Here is a 25,750-nt window from a genome sequence, read left to right as displayed (position 1 = left end):
TCAAAATATTAGTTCTTGTCAACAAACAACAAATGGATCTAGCTTTTTGCCAATTATTTCATGAAATGGCTTAGTTACAGCAACTGAAGTGTACAAACTTAAAAAACCAAAAAATTGATTCTTTTGGCGTTCCAAAATCTTACGGTCCTCAAAGGGTTAACATTACTATTCACTTTTTGGAGGAGATTTACTAAAGCTGCTGCGTGCAGAATCTGGTGCAGCAGTGCATAAAAACCAGCTTCCAGGTTTTATTGTCAAAGCTTAACCCCTTGGCACCGTCGCCTCCCGGCCCGTTAAGGGGTTCAGAAGCCGGGAGGCGGGGATTTAAGGTCATGTGACCGCCGTGATTCGCCGTCACAGCGGTCACATGATCAGGAAAGGTTCAGATCTCCTCTTTCCGTGAGTACCGGACGTGTGCTGGGAGCGTGCAGGGCGCGCGCTCTCAGCACATATGTTTTTCTTAATTGCACGCAAATGTGCGGGCGCTCGGCGTCAAGGCCAGGAGGCCGCACATTTGAGTGCGGCCGGTGCGAAGAGGTTAAAGTGATACTAAAGTCTTGTTTTTTTTTTTTCTCTTAAAAATAACAAACATGTTACATTTATGTGCTGTGTGTGGTGGTTTTGCACAGAGCAGCCTGAATCTTCCTCTTCTCGGGTCCCCCTTCAGCGCTCCTGGCCCTTCCCTTCTGTCGGGTGGGCTACGTGGCCATTCACACACAGAACTGCTGCTTGGCCCCGCCCTGGTCCCCTTCCTCTCCTGCTTGGTTCATTGGCTGTGATAGCAGCTCGAGCCAAAGGCTCCTGCTGCTGCCTCAGCCAATCAGAAGTGACCGTCCCTGGAGAACCGAGGCTGTCCTGGACACTGCTGGATTAAGAAGGGGCTCAGGTAAATGTTAGGGGGGGCTGCTACACACAGAAGGATTTTTACCTTTTAGAATGCATGAAGATAAAAATCTTTGAGATTTTACTTCACACTTTACACTTTGATTGAACGAGTTGAAGTTAGGAGCTGATTGGTTACTGTGAACAGCAGCACCAGAATCTGTGTGCACCAGTTTTGGTAAATCTCCCCCTATATCTAATTTGCCTACCTGAATAAAATATTTTTTCTTAAAAGTGGAACTAAATGTAAAAAATTTAAATGTTGACCAGGCAGTCCTTTTATTGCAGAAAAGACTTGCATTGTCTCTTCTGCAATAAAATACACTTGCCTGCCTATTTGCAATCCTCTGAGAAATGTACATGTTTAAGTTTACATTTCCAGCACAGTGCCAGTGTACCGGGATGAATGACTCCCAAGTCCCATGAGTAGGAGGGACGTCATCCCGCACCAGTCAATCAAGACGGCTGGAAACCAGCATCGGTAAGAAGCCAGGGATAAGATGTCGGTGCCAGCGAGGGATCAGGAAGGCATTGGACCGTTGGAGAATAGGTGAGTATTTCTGCCTTTAGTTCCACTTTAACCCCTTCACGCCTAAGGGTAAAACAAATCTAAATGCCTAAGCACAATTTTGCAACGTTGACCTGTGTTAGTAAAACCGTACATGTCATCGTAACTACTTTGTACATCCAGGTGGATTATACCGCGTATTTTTCAGGACAAATTGGGCTTTCATTTGGTGGTAAATGGTAATGGATATCTCCTGATTTTTTTTTATTATCAAAGGAAAACTGGCCCAAAATAGTAAAAAAAATTATAATTTTTTTTAATTTAGCTGTGTGTTTCTTGTTACTACCAAAACCTACCATCAAAGAACAACCCAAAATACATTTTCCAGCTCTTGACGATCGCAGTGATACCATATATGTGTATGTTATTTGTTGTTTGTACCCGGAGTACAGCCCAGAAACAATAGTGCGCATTTTGTTTTTTTGCTTACCTAAAACACACTGACATCAATTTTTTTTTAAATCCTGACCTTTGACCTTGACCTTTGACCCTGACCTTGACCCAAACACTTACCCTGACACTGAACTAGATCAAACCTTGATCTTGATATTTTTTCTTTTTTTTATTTTCTTTTTTAATATTTATCTTCTTTTTTTTCTTTCTTTGACCCTGACCCAAACACTTACCCTGACACTGAACTAGATCAAACTTTGTTCTAGGTATTTCTTCTTTATTTTTTATGTTATTTTTTAATATTTATTTATCTTTTTTTTTTTAACAAACATTTTTTTTCCCCCTCTATCCCAGCAGTTAGAGAGATACAATGTAAAAAACAAGGAGGCCAGGCTGTATAGAGACTGATCACTGTAATATCCAATCAGATGCTATCACAACGATCATGTGACCGGGAATCGGGAGTCTCAGGTCCTGATCATTAGAACGGGACCCGGGGCTCTCAGTGATACCGCGGTCTTTGTTCTAGGAGTGTGCTGTGCGGCGCGCTCCCAGCAGAAAGATAAGTTCGCAAATATGCGGCCCCACGGAAAAAAGCCCAGTTCTGTGAGGCCGCATATTTGTGTTACGTCTGCGTCAAGGGGTTAAGTACATATAACAAATAGATTTTGATTTACTGCAAACAAATACACTAAGATTTTTATTATAGGCTGATAAATGGACAGAAATGTAAAAAAATAAATTTCGTTGGGCATTTTAATTTTGTAATAAAAGTCACTCTAATCTTACTGTCTTTCACTATAAGTGCTGCAGCTGTCAGAGTGAGAGGCACAGTGACAGCTAAGGCGGCAGGTATGTTATGTAAACAAAAACATGTGATCACCCTCATTGACTGCCATGGTAATCACATGATGAGGAACCAGCCAACATGCTTCCAGATTGTTGGTGTGAGACCATTGCTGTCAGTGGCAAAGTGGTCTTGAATACTTACCCTTGCGGCCACTTACCTTTGCTAAATTCAGGAGCTATGCTGGCTGAAACATCTTTAGCACCCGGCACACTTCCATATGTGAGAAATAAGTTGAACAGCGCTACTACTTCCAACTGTGACAATCTATTGTATAAACAATATCTTAAAGGGTATTATATGACAAATGGCATTTATATGAATCATAAAAATATTACAAATTACAATAAATATTAATATCATTCAATATAAAGTGTCCCGTATGATAAATCTCCAAAAGATCATTCAGTCTGTGCAAACAAAAAACAAAAAGTACAATGTCCAATATAAAATGTAACATTGAAACCGAGAACAATCCTTCCTAATCCTTTGTTATTTCACAAAACTTAGTTCTCTTCATCACCAAATGTACCAAATAAACTCCTCAGAGGAAGGTGCTGGTAATGTTGTAAACCAGCTAAAAACGCATATGGCTCTGGGAGTTGGGATCTGCAGCTCATTTAGGTTCAGCAATTTCCTTTCAGGGATCTCTTTAAACTGTCATTCCACATTTTCTCATCACATCACATGAAGGAGGAAGAAAAAGAGGCTTGCATAGTGTAAAACCACCTAAGAAAGTTTATCTTATAAAAACACTCATAACATTCGCAATGATATGTGTCTCCACTGACACTAGTATAACAGGTTCAGTCATGTATCTGACCTGAATCAGTCCATGATCTCAGTCTGCAAGCACATACATACTGCATGACGAAACGCGTAGGGTGGAGCTTGGACATGACGTCACCACGCATGCTGGGTCCATGCTCGTCCTGAGATCACGTCCAAATCGGCTCGGCTACTTGATTGAACCTGTTTTACTAGTGTCAGTGGAGACACGTATCATTGTGAGTGTTATGAGTGTTTCTATCAAATAAAAGTTTTTAGATGGTTTTACACTTAAAAAGGGAGGGGTGGGACTTGAATGTGACATCACCACACACACCAGGTGTCACAAGTTAGCCTGCAGCCTCTTGTGTGTTTATTCTTACCTCCTTGCTGCTCTTGATTCCTTCACATGTGTGTTTGTCTGTGCTAACCTGTGGGCGTCGTCTGCTATCCTCTGGGTTTTATGCCCTTCTCTTTCATCACTTCCTGGCCCGCCTCCTAGCTGGCTTGTCTATTTAAGACATGCTCAGTCTGTCCCACTTTGCCTGAGCAACGGCTTGTTGTTGGAGCTCCCATGTGTTTCTGCTGCGAATCCTATATAGTCTATCTGTGTACCGACCCCGGCTTCGTTCCTGACATTGCATGTTTTCCGCCTGTCCTGACCTCGGCTTGCCTACTGGATTCCCTGTGTCTTCTCCCGTTGTACTCTGCTCCCGCTAGCGGTCTCCTCTACCTCAGCTGGGTGTACCTGGGGGCCGCGACCTGGTCCCAGCCTGCTGCAAGTCCATCCCCACCATCAGGAGCCCTGGTGAACAAGTAGGCTGGGGCTTAGACTCTGCGCCCTGGGGAACCCCAAGTTGTGGATCAAAAGAGCTCACTACCACAGGTGCTGACACCAGGTCTGTACTCGTGGCCTGAGATCGTAACCGGATTAGTTTTTTTCTTGGCACAGAGTCTTCAATGCACCTTTTTTGGGGGGGATTTATTATACAGGACACTTTATATTGAATGATATTAACCCCTTCACGCCTAAGGGTAAAACAAATCTAAATGCCTAAGCACAATTCTGCAACGTTGACGTGTTAGTAAAACCGTACATATCGTCACAACTACTTTGTACATCCAGGTGGATTATACCTTGTTTTTTTCAGGACAAATTGGGCTTTCATTTGGTGGTAAATGGTCATGGATAGCTCCTAATTTTTTTTTATTATTAAAGGAAAACTGGGCCAAAATAGTAAAAAAAATCATTTTTTTAAATTTAACTGTGTGTTTCTTGTTACGACCATAACCTACCACCAAAGAACAACTCAAAATACATTCTCCAGTTCTTGACGATCGCAGCGATACCATATATGTGTATGTTATTTGTTGTTTGTACCCGTAGTACAGTCCAGAAACAACAGTGCGCATTTTGTGTTTGTCTTTTTTTTTTTATATAAAACACACTGTCACTGACATTGACATTAACACTAACTGACACTGATACCAATTTTTTTTTAAATCCTGACCTTTGACCCTGACCTTTGCCCTTGACCCTGACCTTTGACCCTGACCTTGACCCAAACACTAACCCTGGTACTGAACTAGATCAAACCTTGATCTAGGTATTTTTCTTTATTTTTTCTTTTATTTTTTAATATTTATTTATCTTTTTTTTTTTTTTTACAAACTTTTTTTTCTCTCTCTGTGTCAGGAGTTCGAGAGATACAATGTATCTCTCTTCTCCATTCATAGAGAGAGAGAAAACAAGGGGGCCGGGCTGCACAGTGATTGATCACTGTGATAGCCAATCAGAGGCTATCACAGCGATCACGTGACCCGGAATCGGGAGTCCCGGGTCCCGATCGTTAGAACGGGACCCGGGGCTCTCAGTGACACCGCGGTCTTGGTGCTGGGAGCGCGCCGAGCGGCGCACTCCCAGCACAAAGACAGGTACGCAAATATGCGGCCCCACGGAAAAAAGCCCAGGTCTGTGAGGCCGCATATTTGTGTTACGTCGGCGTCAAGGGGTTAATATTATTTTATTGTGTTTTTGATATTTTTATGATTTTATATGAACTTCATTTGTCATATAATGCACATTGTACTTTAAGATATTGTTGGCACGATACATTGTCACAGTTGGCGAAATCAGCGCCGTTCATTTTACTTTTCATATTTTTTGATGTTTAAATCAAATAGGACAGCAGCTGCACTTTGATTTATTCAGAGATACTGTGGTGCAGTTGTGGGGGAAGCCAGGCGCTTGACACTCCCTTATGATCTTTTAGCCAGGGTAGCGCTTGAAGACAACAGAGACCTGCAGCAGTTGAGGTAAGTATTAAAGGATGAGTTCACCTTTGGGAACATGTTACATGTTCCACCTGTTTTTAGGGTGGAACATGTAAGGGCTCATGTACACTGCAGCTGCTAAACGAACGTCCAGGAGCTGTTCATTGTTCTTTTCAGCAGCCCCTGAACTCTCCCTAATGTTCTCCTATGTGTCCGTGCACACATCATCATTTACAGGCAGTTGAGTTTGCAGTCATTTTTTTGGAACGCACCAAACTTGTGTTTCAAACGCCGAACGCATATAAATGCTTGTAAACGCGGTTAACCGCGTTTATAAACCTTTGCGTTTAGAAGCGTTTTTTAACTTCCATATCGAGTGTTGTCCAGAGCCCTTTTTTCATCAGAAATGCATGCAAAGCATTTCCCATGTATTCAAATGGACCCGGTACACCAGCGCAGTCAGTTCCAGGTTTGGCGTGAAGGAAACAATGGTAGAACGCGCCGCATTATACTCATGATGGGATCCATAGTGAATACACCCAGAAAAGACAGGTCATCTCCACACATACTGCTCTCTCTGCTTCTGCTCTCTCTATTCCTCTCAAAATGTTTGAAATAGTGAATTATTTACTATTTTTCAGTGCTTTGGGAAGGTCTCCTGATTTTATCTTTTAAAAACGCTTCTAAACACAAACGCGGTATGCAATCGCGGTTCAACTGACTTTTTTAACCTACGTTTTCCAGCAGTCAGTTTCCATCGTTCAGAAGAGTTTTCCTAACGCCCCGTGTACATGAGCCCTAACATGTTCCCATAGCTGCAGACGTGCCCCCCTCCCTCTGACAGATAGTACGGGGAGAGGTTTCCCCATACTATCTGTCAGATTTGAAAACCGCGTGGCCATGCGGGGCTCCGCCCACAAGGCCACGGCACTCATTCAGAAAGTTCTGTGAATGAGTGCCTACAAGTCCCGTTAGTCTTAGCTGTGGGCTTGTAGCTTTCAATGAACTACGGCATTGTGAAGCGCCGTAGAAGTTCATTGAAGTTTCCTGTTAGTATATCTGCTTGTTTGTACATCCCGTATGGCAAGCAGATATTCTGACAGGTCTGCAGGAGACCTGCATGGCATCAGCAATCTACTGATCGCTGCTGCAGTGCTGTCCAGCCTCCTGCAGGCAAAAATAATAAATGCACAATTTTTTACATGCAAAAAAAAAAATGTATATTTATTATTTTTGTCAAAAAGGTGAACTTATCCTTTAATCTTTTATTTTTCAAAGAAGCACACTTTAAAGTAGTCACAGAGCCGCTTCTCATCTCCCATGTATTCAGTATTCATGAAGCCCCGACTGTTCTACATTTTTATAGCTGGATAATTCTTTTTTATTGGCTAATTCCATCGGCTTCCCCATTGGCTCATAAATCAGGACTAATACTGGTTGTATATGGTATGGAGTCTCTAGTAGAATTTACTGCTGTTTACTGAATATTTAACTAACCGCAGATTCTTCCATCTGTCTCCCTGCAATGTTCAGTTCTGCGCTTCATTCTAATGCACCCCATAAGCTGACAGGGAAAAAATGTTACTTTGCCGTTACAGCTGGGGATAATTTATCGGGACATAAAACTTGAGAACATTCTTTTGGACTCCAGCGGTCACGTGGTATTGACAGACTTTGGGCTCAGCAAGGAGTTCCTGTCTGATGAGGTGAGTTAATTGCTTGTTTATATGCTGACTTGAGGAGAAGCTGTAGTGTATTTTCAGTATTATTTACCTTTTGTATTTTTTTACCTGGGCATATTTTTTGTTCATTCTGAGTTTAAATGTAGGTACATATAAAAAGCAGGTATAGACTGAAGGAGTAATAACAGATATCTATTACAGAATACAATCTCACAGCTTCAGATTACAATATCAATCCAGGGATATGGAAGAGGAAGGGATAAGGTGCTCAGCTCCAATTGTGGCAGTAAATTTAGATGCATTGAAGTAGGGTTGCACTGATACCGGTATCGGTGCCGATAATAGGCATTTGCATGAGTATCAGTACTTGTGCAAATGCACCGAAACTAAAAACCGATATCTTCCAGCTCGGTTCTTTCAGCTGTCAGCAGGATTCCCCCACTGACAGCATGAGAGTATACAAAATACACACCGCAGGACCGAGGGACAGGTAAGTAGCTGTTTATTAAAAGTCAGCAGCTATAGTTTTTGTAGCTGCTGACTTCTATTTTTTGACAGGGTGAGTGGAACTCCTCTTTAATATCATTCCACTCATGCTCAATCCTCTACCACTCCAATGTAACACTGCAGAGGCCCCTCCTGGATATCCAGCAATCTCCCAATGACCTTCCCATCTCCCTCCTCTTCCCCTGACTGGCTCACTGATTTCCCAGAAGTATGCACTAAGATACGAGTCAGATTTCCAGCATCCCCTGCAACACAAATGTCATTTTTGGTGAGATACTCCCAATAGGAAATCACATCTGTAACGGAACCAGACCCCGACTGCACTAGGGTATTTCCGTTAGTCTCCCGCTTCCCTGTCCGAACACAGATCCACGGACACCACCGCTGACCATACAAGACGAAACCGTACCAGACTCGTATGAAAGACAGGAAATAGACTGCTTTATTTTAACATAGATACAAGATATATCCCATCCACGGACATCAGCTCAAACTGCCGTTGTGAAGTGCCGATTGCATCCTCTTCCTGTAGCTCCTGCAGTGCTGATTGTTGTGGGCAGAGGTCAACCACGCCATGCTCTGATGCCAGCTCTTCTACTGGAGGCGTGCCGGCTGGTTCCTCCTCAGCAGAAAAGTCGATCAAATCCCCAGTCTCTGGAACTGGTGTCTGGGGATAGGGGTTCACCATCTCCTGTCCGTGGAACTCAGAAGATGTTACCAGTGCTGGGTAAAATTCACTAATGTTTGGCCCTGTTGCCAGTTCTTCTGCTGGAGGCTTACCAGGTTGTTTTTCCTCAGCAGAGAAGTCTATCAAATCCTCAGTCTCTGGAATTTCCACTGCTGATTCTTGGGCATGCTGCCGAACATGTTTTAGCAGTTGCCTGTATGCCCTTTCCAGAGGCAGTTCTTTCTTCAGTAGGTATTCTAGATCTGGTTCAAGCTCTGAGACCGAACATAGCCTCTCTGCCTTCTCGCAGGTCCTCAAGGGTAGGTTCTCCTTCATCGCCAAACACAAAAAGATCTGTAAGGCTCTCCCACAGCAATCCAGGGCCACCAAAGTCTTATCCCTCTGGAGAGCATTCTGTTGTCACCCCTAAATATTCCTGCTCTGCGTACCATTGCAGAGACCGATACCGGTTGTCCAACTCTATCTCCTGCAGGACCAGCCTGTCCAACTCAGTCAGCCATTGCTCCTGGGGTCGCTCTCCCAGGAATGGTATTCATAACTTCTGATGGTCCCTGGCCCGTTCCCCTGGGGTTGGATAGCACTTGCCCTTGTCCATACCAGCAACCTGGAGGGCCCCTCTCCAAAGCACCTCCCAAATCCGCTGCCTGAGCTCCAGGTACTGATCCGCAGACACAGTCCTGGGGTATGTTGCAAGAACAGTCTGCAGCAGTCCTGGGAACTCTGATGCAAGGTCCATATTTCCACTGGGGTGACCGACGTCTCCTTTCCTGATCTTGAATCCCGGTGGTGGTTTGGACGTGTTCACAGCTTGGAAGCACAATCCCACCGCTTGCCACCAATGTAACGGAACCGGACCCAGACTGCGCTAGGGTATTTCCGTTAGGCTCCAGCTTCTCTGTCTGAACACAGATCCACGGACACCACCACTGACCATACAAGACGTAACAGCACCAGACTCGTATGAAAGACAGGAAATAGACTGCTTTTATTTTAACATAGATACAAGATATATACACAGGGCGGGGAAATACCTAGACAGGAAACACATCAGCAGGCCGTCCCATCAGGGGGAAGGGCTGCCGGAAACATTACATCCCATAATAGTTTTCTCCCAAGCAAGACACACAATAGAACAATGGGATGCACCACATGGCAGGGAACAATGAACAACCCCCACACAAATACACAAATATTACATCCCATAATAGTTTTCTCCCAAGCAAGACACACAATAGAACAATGGGATGCACCACATGGCAGAGCACAATGAACAACCCCCACACCAATATTAGAACATTTCACCCTGTACCCCTAACAGGCACAGGGTGACTTACACATAATGGGGATATGGGGAGCTGAGACAGGGTCTCCCCACCCCCAAAAGTCACTCCCGTCACAACATCTAAAAAGATGCAGACCCTGACACTTTTCTCATTAGAGCCCTGCAAGTGCAGCAGCTGATTGAGAATTATGAATCCACTCCCATACAGATTCTCTCTGCACATGAACACAGACAGACAAACAAACAGCTATTTATTCAGGATAGCAAAAGGTAGGAATCTGCAACAAAGTTTGTTACAATCCCTGCAATGTACATCTATCACCCAAAGGGAAATGTTTTTTTTTTTTCTCTCAACAAAAGTGTAGTTACTGATTTAGGGGATGGGGGTGGGTGAAGTGGGGTAGGATCAGGGAGGGCAAAGTAAAGGTAGGCTAAACTTTCAGCTTTAGAATGTATTTTCAGCAGTTGCGTTTTCCCTGTGAACTCCAATACAAGCGAAGCTCACGTATGAGCAGAGGCCATGGTACTTCGGTCCATGTGTTGCACCATTAGACTCCATATTGATCACATTTCAGACTTTATGAATGTCCTTGGTTCTTATAAGTACTTATTATTTGGAAAAATAAACAATCACTTTACTTTTAGAATGAAAGAGCGTACTCCTTTTGTGGGACTATAGAATACATGGCGCCAGAGATCGTCCGCGGAGGGGAATCGGGACATGATAAGGTACCTGTTATTTTTTTTCCTCCCCAATACTACAGAATATTTGCAATACCGCCTCTCTTATATGCACTGGTGTTTTTCATGTAATTGATGTAACCCCAATCACTAAACCTTATATAACCCTTAACATGTAATATGATTTAAAAAGTAATTAACTATACCTTAAATATGCAACTTTCACTAAAATATTCCCTGGTGATCTTCCGTGAATGTCATTATTTAGTCTATTCCTGTTATAGGGTGACAGTGCCCTGTCCTTGTCTACCAACTCTGTAGATGAGGGGTCTCCAAACTACAGCCCCTAGACCACATCCGGCCCGAAGCTAGGGTCAACCTTAAGGTCAGCAGAGGCTGCCTATGGTCCCCAGTTTACAGTTGTAGAGGGGAATCTGATGGAAGGGGGCACTCTGACAGGCACTCTCATGTAAGGGGGGACTCTAATGAGGATCCTGAAGTTTGTTGGACTCTGATGGGGATCCTTATGTAAAGGGGGCTCAGATGAGGACCCTAATGTAAGAAGGACTCTGATGGGGGCCCTGATGTAAGGGGGGACTTGGATAGGGGACCCTGATGTAAGGAGGACTCTGGTGGAGAGCCTGATGAAAGGAGGACTCTGATGTAAGGGGAACTCTGATGGGGGCCCTGATATAAGGAGAACTTGGATGGGGGCCCTGATATAAGGAGGACATCTATGGAGGCCCTGATGTAAGAGGGCACTCTGATGGGGACCCTTTTGAAATTAGGACTCTGATGGGGGCCCTGATGTAAGGGGGGACTTTGATGGGGACCCTAATGTAAGGAGGACTCTAATGGGGACCATGATGAAAGGAGGACTGTGATGGGGGCCCTGATGAAAGTAGGACTCTGATGTAAGGAGGACTCTTTTGTAAGGGGAACTCTGATGGGGACCCTGATGTAAGGATTCTAATGGAGGCCCTGATAAAAGGAGAACTTTAATGGGGGCCCTGATGTAAGGAGGACTCTGTAGATGAGGGGTCTCCAAACTACAGCCCGTAGGCCACATCCGGCCCAAAGCTAGGGTCAACCTTAAGGTCAGCAGAGGCTGACTATGGTACCCAGTTTACAGTTGTAGAGGGGACTCTGATGGAAGGGGCACTCTGATAGGCACCCTCATGTAAGGGGGGACTCTAATGAGGATCCTGAAGTTTGTTGGACTCTGATGGGGATCCTTATGTAAAGGGGGCTCAGATGAGGACCCTGATGTAAGAAGGACTCTGATGGGGGTCCTGATGTAAGGGGGGACATGGATAGGGGACCCTGATGTAAGGAGGACTCTGATGGAGAGCCTGATGAAAGGAGGACTCTGATGTAAGGGGAACTCTGATGGGGGCCCTAATATAAAGAGGACACCTATGGAGGCCCTGATGTAAGAGGGCACTCTGATGGGGACCCTTTTGAAAGTAGGACTCTGATGGGGGCCCTGATGTAAGGGGGGACTTTGATAGGGACCCTAATGTAAGGAGGACTCTAATGGGGACCATGATGAAAGGAGGACTGTGATGTAAGGGGAACTCTTACATCTTACATCTGTTGTAAGGGGAACTCTGATGGGGACCCTGATGTAAGGAGGATTCTAATGGGGGCCCTGATAAAGGGAGAACTTTGATGGGGTCCCTGATGTAAGGAGGACTCTTATGGAGGCCCTGTTGTAAGAAGGCACTCTGATGGGGACCCTTTTGAAAGGATGACTCTGATGGGGACCCTGATGTAAGGAGGACTCTGATGTAAGGTAGACTTTGATAGGAACCCAGATGTAAATGGGAACCCTGATAGGGACCCTGTCATAAGGAAGACCCTGATGTAAGGGGAACTCTGATAGGGACCAAGATGTAAATGGAACTCTATTAGGGACTGTGATGTAAAGGGCACCCTGATGGGAATTTTTTTTCCGTCCCTTGAATATTTGTAAAATATACAATATTGCCCTAATAGTGAAAGGTTTGGAGACCCCTGCAGTAGACTATAGAACACCTCCCTCTTTGGTATGGTGCAGAGAGGGGGAGCTGTTCTTTAGAAATGTGTTCTGACAAATGTAAAGCTGCTTCCATAGATCCCGCATGAAGAGAGAACATTGTCCGCCCCGAGGACAGGAAGTCTGTTAATTGGAGAATAATGTTCTACAAAAGAATTACAATTGCTTACCAAAACAATTCTTTCAGTTGTTGTTTCGCCTTCGGCTTTACCTTTGCTTCCTTCCAGGCTGTGGATTGGTGGAGTTTGGGGGTTTTGATGTACGAGCTGCTTACAGGCGCATCGCCTTTTACCGTCGACGGGGAAAAAAACTCACAGGCGGAAATCTCTAAGTAAGTGACAGAGCTGTAAGTAGAACAGACTTCTACCAGGTTATCCCAAAGCAGCAGCATCATCAGCATCATCGCTCTTCAATGTAGAGAAATGTGTTGCACCCTCACGGTCAGTTATTCTAAAAAACAATGCAAAACAACAATAATTCAAAGTAGTGCCAGACAATAATATAATTCTCTAGGCTGATAAGGCTACTCAGGAAATATTGCGATTGTGTCAAAGTCAGGAAGTCCAGAGTTTACTTCAGGTTCACACTAATGTGGTTCGGGAAAGCCCATGATCTGTACGTGTTTCACCGCACCGCATTTCAATCGCACTGCCCTTGCGATCTGCAGCTGGTGTCAGTGCAATTTTAATTGCACCCAAACGCAGGTTGCAAACATAGCGCTTTGGCCCGCACTTCTGTACCGTGCAATCTGGTTCCCAAATTGCTGCATGCACGACTTTGCTGTGGTGCGGTTTGATCCCATTCAAATGGGCTTTTATTTATCCACTGTGTATATACACACATGTCTGACTCTATAATCACATGGGCTGCTCAGATGTGATAGGGAGGGAAATACTCAAGGGAGAAAATATTTATTTATTATTTTATTTATTTCAAGTACTTATATAACGCCATCAATTTACGCAGCGCTTTACATATATATTGTTGTGGCGGAACCGTTCCGCCTGGGCTTCCTCGTGCGAAGTGATACGTCTCAATGGTCCCCTTTTCTGCAAGTCTTCCAGTGCTCTGCCGAGGCAGGTATTAGAGCTCAAAACCAATCCTTCCCTGCTATCCCAAACAACAAGTCTGAACTTCCTGTAGGGTGAAATGAATCAATCTTTATTGAACATAGTTCAGTATATACAGCTTCACCCCCACCCCCACCAGACAGCCTGGCACCGGGTTTTCCCCACCCACAACAAAACCCTACAACCCAACAATACAGTATGAACTCTATAGAAGTGAAAGACTACAAGGTCACATTTCCCTAAACAAACAGTATAGTGTGTCTGTCTACATAACAGCTGCTAAACATATACAGCTTTACCAAGGGGAGAACGGGAAGACCACTTAACAAGGGGAGAACGGGAAGACCACTTAACAAGGGGAGAACGGGAAGACCACTTAACAAGGGGAGAACGGGAAGACCACTTAACAAGGGGAGAACGGGAAGACCTCTTAAAATGGGGAGAACGGGAAGACCACTTAACAGGGGGAGAACGGGAAGACCACTTAACAAGGGGAGAACGGGAAGACCACTTAACAGGGGGAGAACGGGAAGACCACTTAACAAGGGGAGAACGGGAAGACCACTTAACAAGGGGAGAACGGGAAGACCACTTAACAAGGGGAGAACGGGAAGACCACTTAAAATGGGGAGAACGGGAAGACCACTTAACAAGGGGAGACCGGGAAGACCACTTAACAAGGGGAGACCGGGAAGACCACTTAACAAGGGGAGACCGGGAAGACCACTTAACAAGGGGAGACCGGGAAGACCACTTAACAAGGGGAGAACGGGAAGACCACTTAACAAGGGGAGAAAACCAGAACAGAAAGGGCAAAATGTTATCACAAAGGAACGGTTCATCACAATTGTACATTCACATCAGTCCCTAACCCTCAAGGGGCGTATAATCTAAGGTACAATACACTGCAAACTGAACACGTGCAGTAGCTGCCAACACTGCTTTGCAAAATCCCCAACTGCAGTGGGGACAGGGACAAGAGGGGAAGATCAAAAACAGCAGGATCAACCAGGAGTCTTGCAGAATACAGAAAACAAATCCCATAGTGACCGGGAGAGTATTTACAGCATATAGTACAACATTGATCATTTTTAATGATGTGGGTTTAACGACACTTTAAGCATTTGTTTGCATTTCGGATTTGGGATCTGGTCTGTAGAAGTCGTCATATTTCCTCTCATTCGGTGTTTTGAAGGCCCCTTTCACACAGGGCGGTCTCTGGTATGATCAGCAGGGGATCTGTCCACTGAATCTCCTGCTGTTCAGAGCAGAGCTATGGCCCGGTGGGTGTAAACTGATTCCACCACTCTCTGTTTTTTTGTTTTGTTTTTTTTATTCCACTGTCTGTTTACACTCAACTGCCCTCAGATCTCATCCGCCTAGACCAGGGGTAGGCAACCTGCGGCTCTCTAGCTGTTGTGGAACTACATTTCCCATGAGGCATTGCAACATTACAAACTGACAGTTACAGCTATGACTTGCAGAGGCATGATGGAACTTGTAGTCCTGCAACAGCTGGAGAGCCGCAGATTGCCTACCCCTGGCCTAGATGGAGGGGGATGGATCCCCTTCCTTTTTTTTTTTTTTTTTTTTTATAGCAGACTGGATCGCATTGGAGGTAGGCATGAGTAAACAAACACCAGTCCAAAGGGGTGAATGAAAGTCCAATCAGGTCTGCCTGAAAAACTGGCAAGCAGACTTGCTCGGCCCCTTCACGTGGAAGGGGTCTATTGAAAACTTATGTTGAGTTTTATTGCTCTTTTATTTATTTGGAACCTTTTTTATCACACCAGACATAGGCAGTATCTAAAGAATACAATGTAGCAAATGTAACATATTAAATTATGATCATTACAATCAGTTGATGCAGTTCTATAAAGGGGGTTATATTTTTATTGAATGTGTGTTCATTATCAGGTTGTTTTTTTTTTTCATTTCCATTGTAGGAGAATATTGAAAAGTGACCCTCCGTATCCACCAGAAATGAGTGAACTTGTAAAAGATCTTATACGAGGGTTATTGATGAAAGACCCCAAAAAGCGTTTGGGTTGTGGGCCGGAGGGCTCCGATGAAATAAAAAAGCATAATTTTTTCGAGGTGGGTATTACAGCATTGAGAAAATGTATTTTTTTTACTTAGTTATATGTTTTGTCCAACCGGTGATGCTCGTTTGGACAAGATTTGATTGCGCCTCAGTGATATCACACAAGGAAGGGGTTATGTAGTCAAAGTGGCCATGCAGGGCAGATTGGGAGCAGAGGTGTGTAGGTCACATCTGACTAATGACATCAGTTTGGATATCAAGCGGTTAGAGATTGGGAATGTGGTCATATTGGGGATATACTGTAACAGGTTCTTATATGATGGCCTGTCCCTGACAAGAATTGTGTATTTGCCACCTATATAAGAATGGGCCATCACTGAGAATGGCCAAATCTGTTGCACATTGTGCTGACCATATTAGAGAAGAAGAATTATATGTGTAGCCTAATCTGCAAATTCAAAAACTGCTAAAAGTGAAGTTGTCATGTCTGTGTCTCACTGTTTGATCGTCTTGCAAAGGCCAGGTAGTGCCTTTGATAATGCTGCAAGGGCCAATTCACGCATCAGTGAATTGTGCTTCAATGGCTGAGTGTTTAACCCCTTCACGCCTAAGAGTAAAACAAATCTAAATGCCTAAGCACAATTTTGCAACATTGACATGTGATAGTAAAACCGTACAGATCATCACAACTACTTTGTACATCTAGGTGGATTATATCGCGTTTTTTTCAGGACAAATTTGGCTTTCATTTGGTGGTAAATGGTAATGGATAGCTCCTGATTTTTTTTTTCATTATCAAAGGAAAACTGACCCAATTTAGTAAAAAAAAAATCATTTTTTTAATTTAGTTGTGTGTTTCTTGTTACTACCATAACCAGGGGCGGACTGACCATTTGGGAACTTGGGCACTGCTCGAGGGCCCAGGGTCAGTAGAGGGCCCCACGAGATGCCCCTGGTACCTTTCATAGGCTTTTTCGGGTGTGGTTTGAGTGTGGGCGAGGACACAGGGTCCCCATGATCCCCTATTGCCCGGGGGGCCCCATGAGTTGTCAGTCCGCCCCTGACCATAACCTACCACCAAAGAACAACCCAAAATACATTTTCCAGCTCTTGATGATCGCAGCGATACTATCTATGTGTATGTTATTTGTTTGTACCCGTAGTGCAGCCCAGAAACAATAGTGCGCATTTTGTTTTTGTCTTTTTTTTTTTTTTTTTTTTACCTAAAACACACTGACACTGACTGACACTGATACCAATTTTATTTTAATCCTGACCTTTAACCCTGACTTGGACCCAAACAATAACCCTGGCACTGAACTAGATCAAACCTTGATCTAGGTATTTTTTCTTTATTTTTTTATTTTATTTTTTAATATTTATTTATCTTTTTTTTTTTTTCTTTTAACAAACATTTTTTTTTTCCTCTCAATGCCAGGAGTTTGGAGGATACAATGTATCTCTCTTCTCCATTCATAGAGAGAGAGAAAAACAAGGGGGCAGGGCTGCACAGTGACTGATCACTGTGATAGCCAATCAGAGGCTATCACAGCGATCATGTGACCTGGAATCCGGAGTCCCGGGTCCGATCGTTAGAACGAGACCCGGGGCTCTCAGTGACACTGCGGTCTTTGTGCTGGGAGCGCGCAGACTCATGGAGTCATGCAAATCATCCAAAAAAAGGGCACCCCAAAATTCATCCAGAGAATGGGCGCCTCAAAAGTCTTAAATTCCTCAGTACTTCTGATTTTTGTTTCATTCATCAGACAAGAGGTGGTTTAGTGAGTAATCAGTATTGCTTGTCTGCAGTGGACACAAGTTTGTTCACTGACCTGGCACTGAAGTTTGGCATGGGTGCCTAATGTAGAAATCGTTTGGCAGATGGAACACTTTACATTTAGAAATTCCTTCCCTGTATGTAGTGATTTTCTCAAAAATTCTTTCTCTCTCATTGAGGGACAGCAGGAATTGTAGATAATCTTACACATTTTGGTTATACTGCTGCCTACAGAAGTGCTGCCAGGCAGAAGTGCTAATTTACTGGTAATAACTGGGTTTGCAAATGCATTTATTGCACACAAAGTGGGTTTATATATTTTTTGGCTATAGAGGAATATATTTAAAAGAACATTTTATGTCTAGAGTCCCGAGTGATCCTTTAAAAACTATTTTTGCTCATTTTTTTGCAGACAATTAATTGGGATAATTTGGCAGCAAAGAAAGTCTCCGCACCGTTTAAACCTGTCATTAAGGATGAGCTTGATGTAGGGAATTTTGCTGAGGAATTTACAGAGATGGATCCCACCTACTCTCCTGCTGCTCTACCCATGAACGCTGACCGAATATTTCAGGTAACTGGTGGAACTTGAACTACAGGGTATTGTACCAGGGGCTAGGTGTGTGTGTGTCTGCATGTGAAGATCCGGTCTTCTGCTAATCTTCTGCTTGCACAGCTTCTCTGGGGGTGGGGGCTCAGGAGTTTTGAATCACCCAGCTGAATTCTCATCTAAATAAATCCTGCGTCTAGCAATCTCGGAGACTGCATTGACTTTGGATGCTGAATTTGTAATGGTGGCAGAGAGCCTCAACACTCTTTAACCCCTTGACGCTGATCGCACGCAAATATGCGGCCTCTTGGCGTCTGGGCCTTGACGCATATTTGCGCGCATTTAGAAAATGCATATGTCTTGAGAGCGCACGCCCTGCGCGCTCCCAGCACATGTGTCCGTGAAAGGTCCCGATCTCCCCTTTCGATCGGGACCTTTTTCCAATCATGTGACGGCGAATCACAGCGGTCACATGACCCTAAAACCCCACCTCTCGGCTTCTGAAACTCTTAAAGGGCCGGGAGGCGCCGGCGCGAAGAGGTTAATAAACTGTACCTGTGGTTGAAGTTAAAGGATAAGTTCACCTTTTTAACAAAAAATAATAAATGCACATTTTTTTGCAGGTAAAAAAAAATGTTCATTTACTTTTTTTTTTTTCAGCAGCCTTAAAAGCATTACACCAACGATCAGCAGATCACTGGTGCCATGCAGGTCTCCTGTAGACTGTCAGGATGTACATTGTACAGGCAGGCAGTTTTACAGACAGGAAGAGTCAATGCACTACCACAGCGCTCAACGGTGCCATGGTAGTTCAGGTAGCCTCTAGGGCCATTGGTACATGTAATTCATTGATTCACAGGATTCTGGGAATCAGAGAATTGGCGGAGCCCCACACGGCCGCGCAATCTTACAATTGTGATAGGGAGATCGGGGGGGGGGGGGGGGGGGGGGGGGTTCTGATGCTGAACATGTTACATGTTTACACCTTAAATATGGGTGAACTTATCCTTTTTAAAGTTTTTTTTTTTTTTTGGTCACTTACAGTCAGGACCAGGGATGTCCGGATGATTTTGGCAAACTTGTCCTAGCATATAAATGACATATTTTACATTCCATGAAATCTAGACAACATTGGATTTAAGAAAAGGTAGGAAAGCGCAGTGCTTCTAGCTGAGAGAACCCTATAGCTGCATTACATCGCTTTGTTTATCAGGAAAGCCACGTGATCTCAATCATGGGGCTTTGTTTATCAACAAAACCATCTATAACCATCATCAGCTGATTGCTTAACCCCTCGCCCTCCGGAAGAGTTACCCCCCATCCGGAGCAGGCCAATTTGTGCGATACGGCACCGCGTTACTTTAACTGACAATTGCGTGGTCATGCAACACTGCACCCAAATGAAATTTACTTCCTTTTTTTTCCCCACAAGTAGAGCTTTCTTTCGGTGGTATTATATCTCCTGTGCGTTTTTTTTTTTTTTTTTTGCGCCGTAAAAAAAAAGACTGACAATTTTGAGAAAAAAAAAACAATATTTTTAAATTTTTGCTATTAAATTTATGTCCAGTAAAAAAAATTCAAAAAATCTAATTTCCTCATAAATTTAAGCCAAAATGTATTCTACGACATGTCTTTGCTAGAAAAAAAAAATCCCAATATGTTTAAATTGGTTTACGTGAAAGTTATAGCATTTGCAAATGGCGATATAGATACTGGGATTTTTTTTTTTTTTTACTAGTAATGATATGATCAGCGACTTATAGCTGGATTACTGCGGGCATTCTGACACCTGAGGGAACTAACTGCCACTGACATCCCCAGTGACACTAATACAGTGATCAGCGCTAATAGAAAGCACTGACACTGTACTAATGACACTGGGCAGGAAGGAGTTAATGTGGGACGATCAAAGGGTTAACTGTGTTCTGTTTTACTATGTTAGTTTTGAGTGCTTTACACTGTAAGCACACTGCTTTGTATGGCTTTGCTATGCAGAGCCTTACAAAGCAGTGTGCAGGAGCTGACAGGGGAGAGATCTGTATTGTTTACATACAGGTCTCTCCCCCGTCGGTAATACTCAGAGATTGCCGGGTGCTGGCGGGGAATCACTGGCCTGGACCTGGTGATTGACAGCCGAGGCCGCGAATGTGGGCACGCCCCCTATCCGGAACAGCAAAACCATGTATATATATATATATATGTGATTTTGCGCACCCATGCCGCCCTGTAGCATTATTTCTGCTATAGGGCGGTGCGGCAGTGGTTAGTAGACAAAGTAACGTGCTCACAACTGAGATCACATGGCTTTCATATTAATTGAGGCCAGTTGATCGAATTGACAGCTCTGAACATGATCATCATATTACTTTATCCACAAAGGGCTATGGTTATACTTAGTTCCAGGGTTAGGTTTATTGTAGGTGGGGCTCCAGAATTGGTCCACAAAAGTTTTAGTAAGCTTTTACAACCCTTGGGACCTATTTAACCTCTTCTTGCCGGCCGAACGCAAATGTGTGGCCTCCCGGCGTCTGGGCCTAGACGCCGAGCGGCCGCACATTCGCGTTCTATTTAAAAGGACATATGTGCCGAGAGCGTGCGCCCTGCGCGCTCCCAGCACACGTGTCCGGTACTCACGGAAAGGTCCCAATCTCCTCTTTCGATTGGGACCTTTCCCGATCATGTGACCGCCGTGACGTGTCACATGACCCTAAACCCTGCCCCGCCTCCCATCTTCCGAAACTCTTAAAGGACCGGGAGGCACCGGCATGAAGGGGTTAAACTTCCAATGAGAAAGTGACTGCATGCTGTACTCTTCAACTGATATATAACTTGAAGCCAATTTTTTGGTCACAGTGGACACTCTCATTCATCTTAGCGCTTGCCATTCCTCCAAACAGTGCTAAGAATGAAGGGAAATTCCCCCTCCCCCCCCATTGCTTTTTTAGTTGATTCCATTCCTCTGAGGGCCATGCAGAAGGAGCAGTTACCTCTATTTTTACAGTATTGGATGAATTATCTATTTGCACCTTGCGTTTGTTACCCTGGGTCTTCTTTCTTGTTTTATATTCATTTAAATGTATTGCGCACAGGGGCGGACTGACAACTCATGGGGCCCCCGGGCAATAGGGGATCATGGGGCCCCTGTGTCCTTGCCCAAACTCAAAAAAGCCTATGAAAAAGGTACCAGGGGCATCTCATGGGGCTCCCTACTAACCCCAGGTCCTTGGGCAGTGCCCGAATTTCCAAATGGTCAGTCCGCCCCTGATTGCGCACATAGTGATCATTACCCAATCGGCTCATTTTGGCTGTCACAATTATGGGTAATGCTCAGAGACCAGTAGCTACAGCAGTAGAGAGACCAGCAGGAAAAGTGCACAGGCAGGTCACCCTCGCAGATGACGCGGGCTCACCCGAGGTGCTGGGTCTAAGAACTCAGCGGTGTTTATTTCAGGTACTTCTACAGCGCCGCCAATTTCCTCAGCACTTTACATACATATTTTGTACATTCACATCAGTCCCTAACCCTCAAGGGGCGTACAATCTAAGGTCCCTAACCCTCAAGGGGCGTACAATCTAAGGTCCCTAACCCTCAAGGGGCGTACAGTCTAAGGTCCCTAACCCTCAAGGGGCGTACAATCTAAGGTCCCTAACCCTCAAGGGGCGTACAGTCTAAGGTCCCTAACCCTCAAGGGGCGTACAATCTAAGGTCCCTGACCCTCAAGGGGCGTACAATCTAAGGTCCCTGACCCTCAAGGGGCGTACAATCTAAGGCCCCTAACCCTCAAGGGGCGTACAATCTAAGGTCCCTAACCCTCAAGGGGCGTACAATCTAAGGTCCCTAACCCTCAAGGGGCATACAATCTAAGGTCCCTAACCCTCAAGGGGCGTCCAATCTAAGGTCCCTAACCCTCAAGGGGCGTACAATCTAAGGCCCCTAACCCTCAAGGGGCGTACAATCTAAGGCCCCTAACCCTCAAGGGGCGTACAATCTAAGGCCCCTAACCCTCAAGGGGCGTACAATCTAAGGTCCCTAACCCTCAAGGGGCGTACAATCTAAGGCCCCTAACCCTCAAGGGGCGTACAATCTAAGGTCCCTAACCCTCAAGGGGCGTACAATCTAAGGTCCCTAACCCTCAAAGGGCGTACAATCTAAGGTCCCTAACCCTCAAGGGGCGTACAATCTAAGGTCCCTAACCCTCAAGGGGCGTCCAATCTAAGGTCCCTAACCCTCAAGGGGCGTACAATCTAAGGTCCCTAACCCTCAAGGGGCGTACAATCTAAGGTCCCTAACCCTCAAGGGGCGTACAATCTAAGGTCCCTAATGCACATTCATACATACACATACTAGGGCCAATTTAGACAGGAGCCAATTAACCTACCAGCATGTCTTTGGAGTGTTGGAGGAAACCGGAGGACCCGGAGGAAACCCACACAGGCACGGGGAGAACATGCAAACTTCAGATTAGTTGCTCTATTCGCTCACTCAGCCACTCTGTACACGTAAACCAAAACAAGAATTCCTCCTGTGCTGCCAAATAACCTAAAACAAAACTGGTCGGCTGCTAGCACCTGCCTATATTACCAATAGTGTCAAGAAAAGGTGCCTGAGGAAGTCACGTGATTCGTGACGTAACGCGTAGGGCGGAAGCGTGGTGACGTCATTTCCAGCAGCCACCATCTTGCTACACCTGAATGCAACACACCCATGTGTTATTGCAGGAAACCCACGCAGTCACAGGGAGAACATGCAAACTCCAGGCAGGTGGTGCCGTGGTTGGTATTCGCTTCCTCCTGGTAGTTTTTTGGGACATGTGACAGGTCCAAGAAGACTACAGGACCATTCATGAAGCGCAGCGCTACTCACGCATGCGCGGTGGGTACCCGACTGTGAAGCCGCAAGCTATCACAGCCGGGTGTCTACAGTGAAGATGCCGGCCTCTTGGAATACAGGACGGCCAGTGAAACGGGCTGCGGGGGATACGCCACGGGACCGAGGGACAGGTAAGTAGCTGATTTTTAAAAGTCAGCAGCCACAGTTTTTGTAGCTGCTGACTTATTTTTTGACAGGGTGAGTGGAACTCCGCTTTAACATACACACCCGCAGCGGTTCGCATGAACAGGGTACGATTGTTATGCGGTGCAGAATGCGCACTGAAACCACTGCGAATTCCACACCGCATCAGTGTGAACCCGGGCTCATTTGCACCATCCATGCCACATATACAGACGTAACGACTCTACCGTTTGCTGCGCATCCTCATCGACCCTCAAGCTGTATAATACAACTGTTCCATGTTTACATCCGGGCTTCTGTTGGTTTAATAATAAAGAAGCAGCCAAGGTTTTATGGGACTAATCCTTTCTGTTTGCAGATTATTTGTATACAGACTGTTGCAAGGTTTGGTAAAATATTTACTTCCGCGGTAAATAAGCAGCTCAGCTTGGGTCTGCTTTACAGCCTCGCTGTAGTTTTTCTCTTTTTTTGTTACCTTTTTTTTTTAATATTTATGCACTGATGACATAATCCCGTAAATATATTCTGGCTGAGAGTTTAGGGAAGAATCCATAGAGCTGCTGCACATCATATATGATGCCTTTACTGGTGTAAAATAGAACTACAATTCTCATAAATCCTTGGGAACCTGGTGGTGTGGTCAGTGTGTATGGGGGAGATGCCTGGAGAATTCTCTGCTTCTTAACCCCTTGCCTACCTGGCACTTATACCCCCTTCCTTACCAGGCCAATTTTCAGCTTTCAGCGCTGCCGCACTTTGATTGACAATTGCGCGGTCATGCAACATTGTACCCATATGAAATTTTGATCATTTTTTTCTCACAAATAGAGCTTTCTTTTGGTGGTATTTAATCGCCACTGGGCGCTTTACTTTTTGCGCTATAAATTAAAAAAAGTGCAAAAAATTTGAAAAAAAAAAAAAAGTTTATTTGTTTCTTTTATAAAATTTTTCAAACAGGTATTTTTTCTCCTTCACTGATTTGCGTTGATGAGGCGGCACTGATGGGCACTGATAGGCGGCACTGATGGGCACTGATAGGCAGCACTAAAGGGCACTGATAGGCAGTACTAATGAGGTGGCACGGATAGGCGGCACTGATAGACAGCACTAATTAGGGGTCACGGATAGGCGGCACTGATATGCAGCACTGATAGGCGGCACTGATAGGTGACACTGATGATGGGTACTGATAGACGGCACTGACTGGCATCATTTCTGGGCACTGACTGGCGGCACTGACTGGCACAACCCCTGGGCACTGACTGGTGGCACTGACTGGCAGCACTGCTGGGCTGCACTGGTGGGTGGCACTGGTGGACAGCACTGGTGGGTGGGCACAGGTGGGTGGCACTGGTGGGCACAGGTGGGTGGCACTGGTGGGCACAGGTGGGTGGCACTGCTGGGCACATGTAGGTGGCACTTCTGGGCACAGGTAGGTGGCACTGCAGAGTGGCACAGGTGGGTGCACTGCTGGGCACAGGTGGGGGCACTGCTGGGCACAGGTGGGGGCACTGCTGGGAATGGGTGGGCGGGGCTAGTGGGCGCACTGCTGATCGGAACTTGCGGGGGTCACTGCTGGGCACCGATCATCAGGGCACTGATCATCAGTGCCCTGATGATCGGTGCCGATCCCCGCTCTGACAACTGCCGGTTCTCGGCAGTACTTTCCTCACGATCTGACAGCGTGAGGAAAGTGCAGCCGAGAACCGGCACTTGCATTTTCCTGTGATCAGCGTGTCATTGGACACCGCTGATCACGTGGTAAAAGGCCGGAGGGATCGGCCTTTCACCACATCACGTGATCAGCTGTGTCCGTAGGACACAGCGATCACGGAGATCGCCGGGTGCGCGCCCCCTGGGGCGCGCAGGAGAGCGCGTTCTGGGAGGACGTCATATGACGTCCACTCAGAACTGGCCGGCCGCGGTGAAGCCGTCTTTCGGCTATGCGCGGTCGGCAAGTGGTTAATGCCTGTAGCTGGGTCATGGCGATGCTTCAGGTCAAACCGGATCACTGTAACCCAGTGTTTCTCAACTCCAGTCCTCATGGACCCCCAACAGGTCATGTTTTCAGGATTTCCCTCAGATGAAACAGCTGTGGTAATTACTAAGGCAGTGAAACTGATCAAATCACCTGTGCAAAATAATGGAAATCCTGAAAACATGACCTGTTGGGGGTCCATGAGGACTGGAGTTGAGAAACACTGCTGTAACCACAGGAGGAAATGTGACCAGTAGCTGTTCTCTATAGGGAGATATGAGGAGTGGCTGGACAAGCTGGATGAAAGCAGGCCTGTACAGACAGAAAAGTGGGCCAAGTACAGGGGACAAAAACACTGCCAAACCTGCACTTTAAAATGGTTGTAAACCCTTACACCCACTGAAGTGACGAGTCTCAGGTGAAACAAATCTTCCTACATAAGTGGTACCTGCTTATCTGTAGCCATCTCTTCTCTACAGCTTTCTAAAACACACTTAACACACTTATCAGGGTATTTTTCTGCTTCAGCAGCCAGGAGCTGGAGGGTCTGACGTCACACACACTAAACAGCATAGAGCAGGGAGCTAAGTGTAATCTGAGACCTGAGTGGGAGGGAAAGTACATCCCCCACCTGCACAGACACATAGGGAAACATGCACAGATGAGGCTGTGAATCACATTCTGTGTGTTCGAGGGGGGATGTCTCC

The 25,750-nt window shown here is 45.4% G+C and overlaps 1 protein-coding gene across 1 annotated transcript in view; it reads left to right on the top strand.

Moving 5' to 3' along the window:
- LOC149433143 (ribosomal protein S6 kinase alpha-5) overlaps window positions 1-25,750 on the top strand; it is a 119,122-nt gene that overhangs the window by 46,931 nt on the left and 46,441 nt on the right. Inside the window, exons 4-8 of the mRNA XM_089664597.1 lie at window positions 7,331-7,438; window positions 10,537-10,620; window positions 12,838-12,941; window positions 15,627-15,777; window positions 17,914-18,075. Of these exons, the coding sequence (XP_089520723.1) occupies window positions 7,331-7,438; window positions 10,537-10,620; window positions 12,838-12,941; window positions 15,627-15,777; window positions 17,914-18,075 (609 nt within the window). The remainder of the gene's footprint in view (window positions 1-7,330; window positions 7,439-10,536; window positions 10,621-12,837; window positions 12,942-15,626; window positions 15,778-17,913; window positions 18,076-25,750) is intronic.

The sequence above is a fragment of the Staurois parvus genome, unplaced genomic scaffold (genome assembly GCF_062004578.1).
Source record: "Staurois parvus isolate SC_StPar_1 unplaced genomic scaffold, SC_StPar_1.0 ptg001958l, whole genome shotgun sequence".
In the NCBI taxonomy this organism is placed as follows: domain Eukaryota; kingdom Metazoa; phylum Chordata; class Amphibia; order Anura; family Ranidae; genus Staurois; species Staurois parvus.
This window is presented reverse-complemented; position numbering and strand designations above follow the sequence as displayed.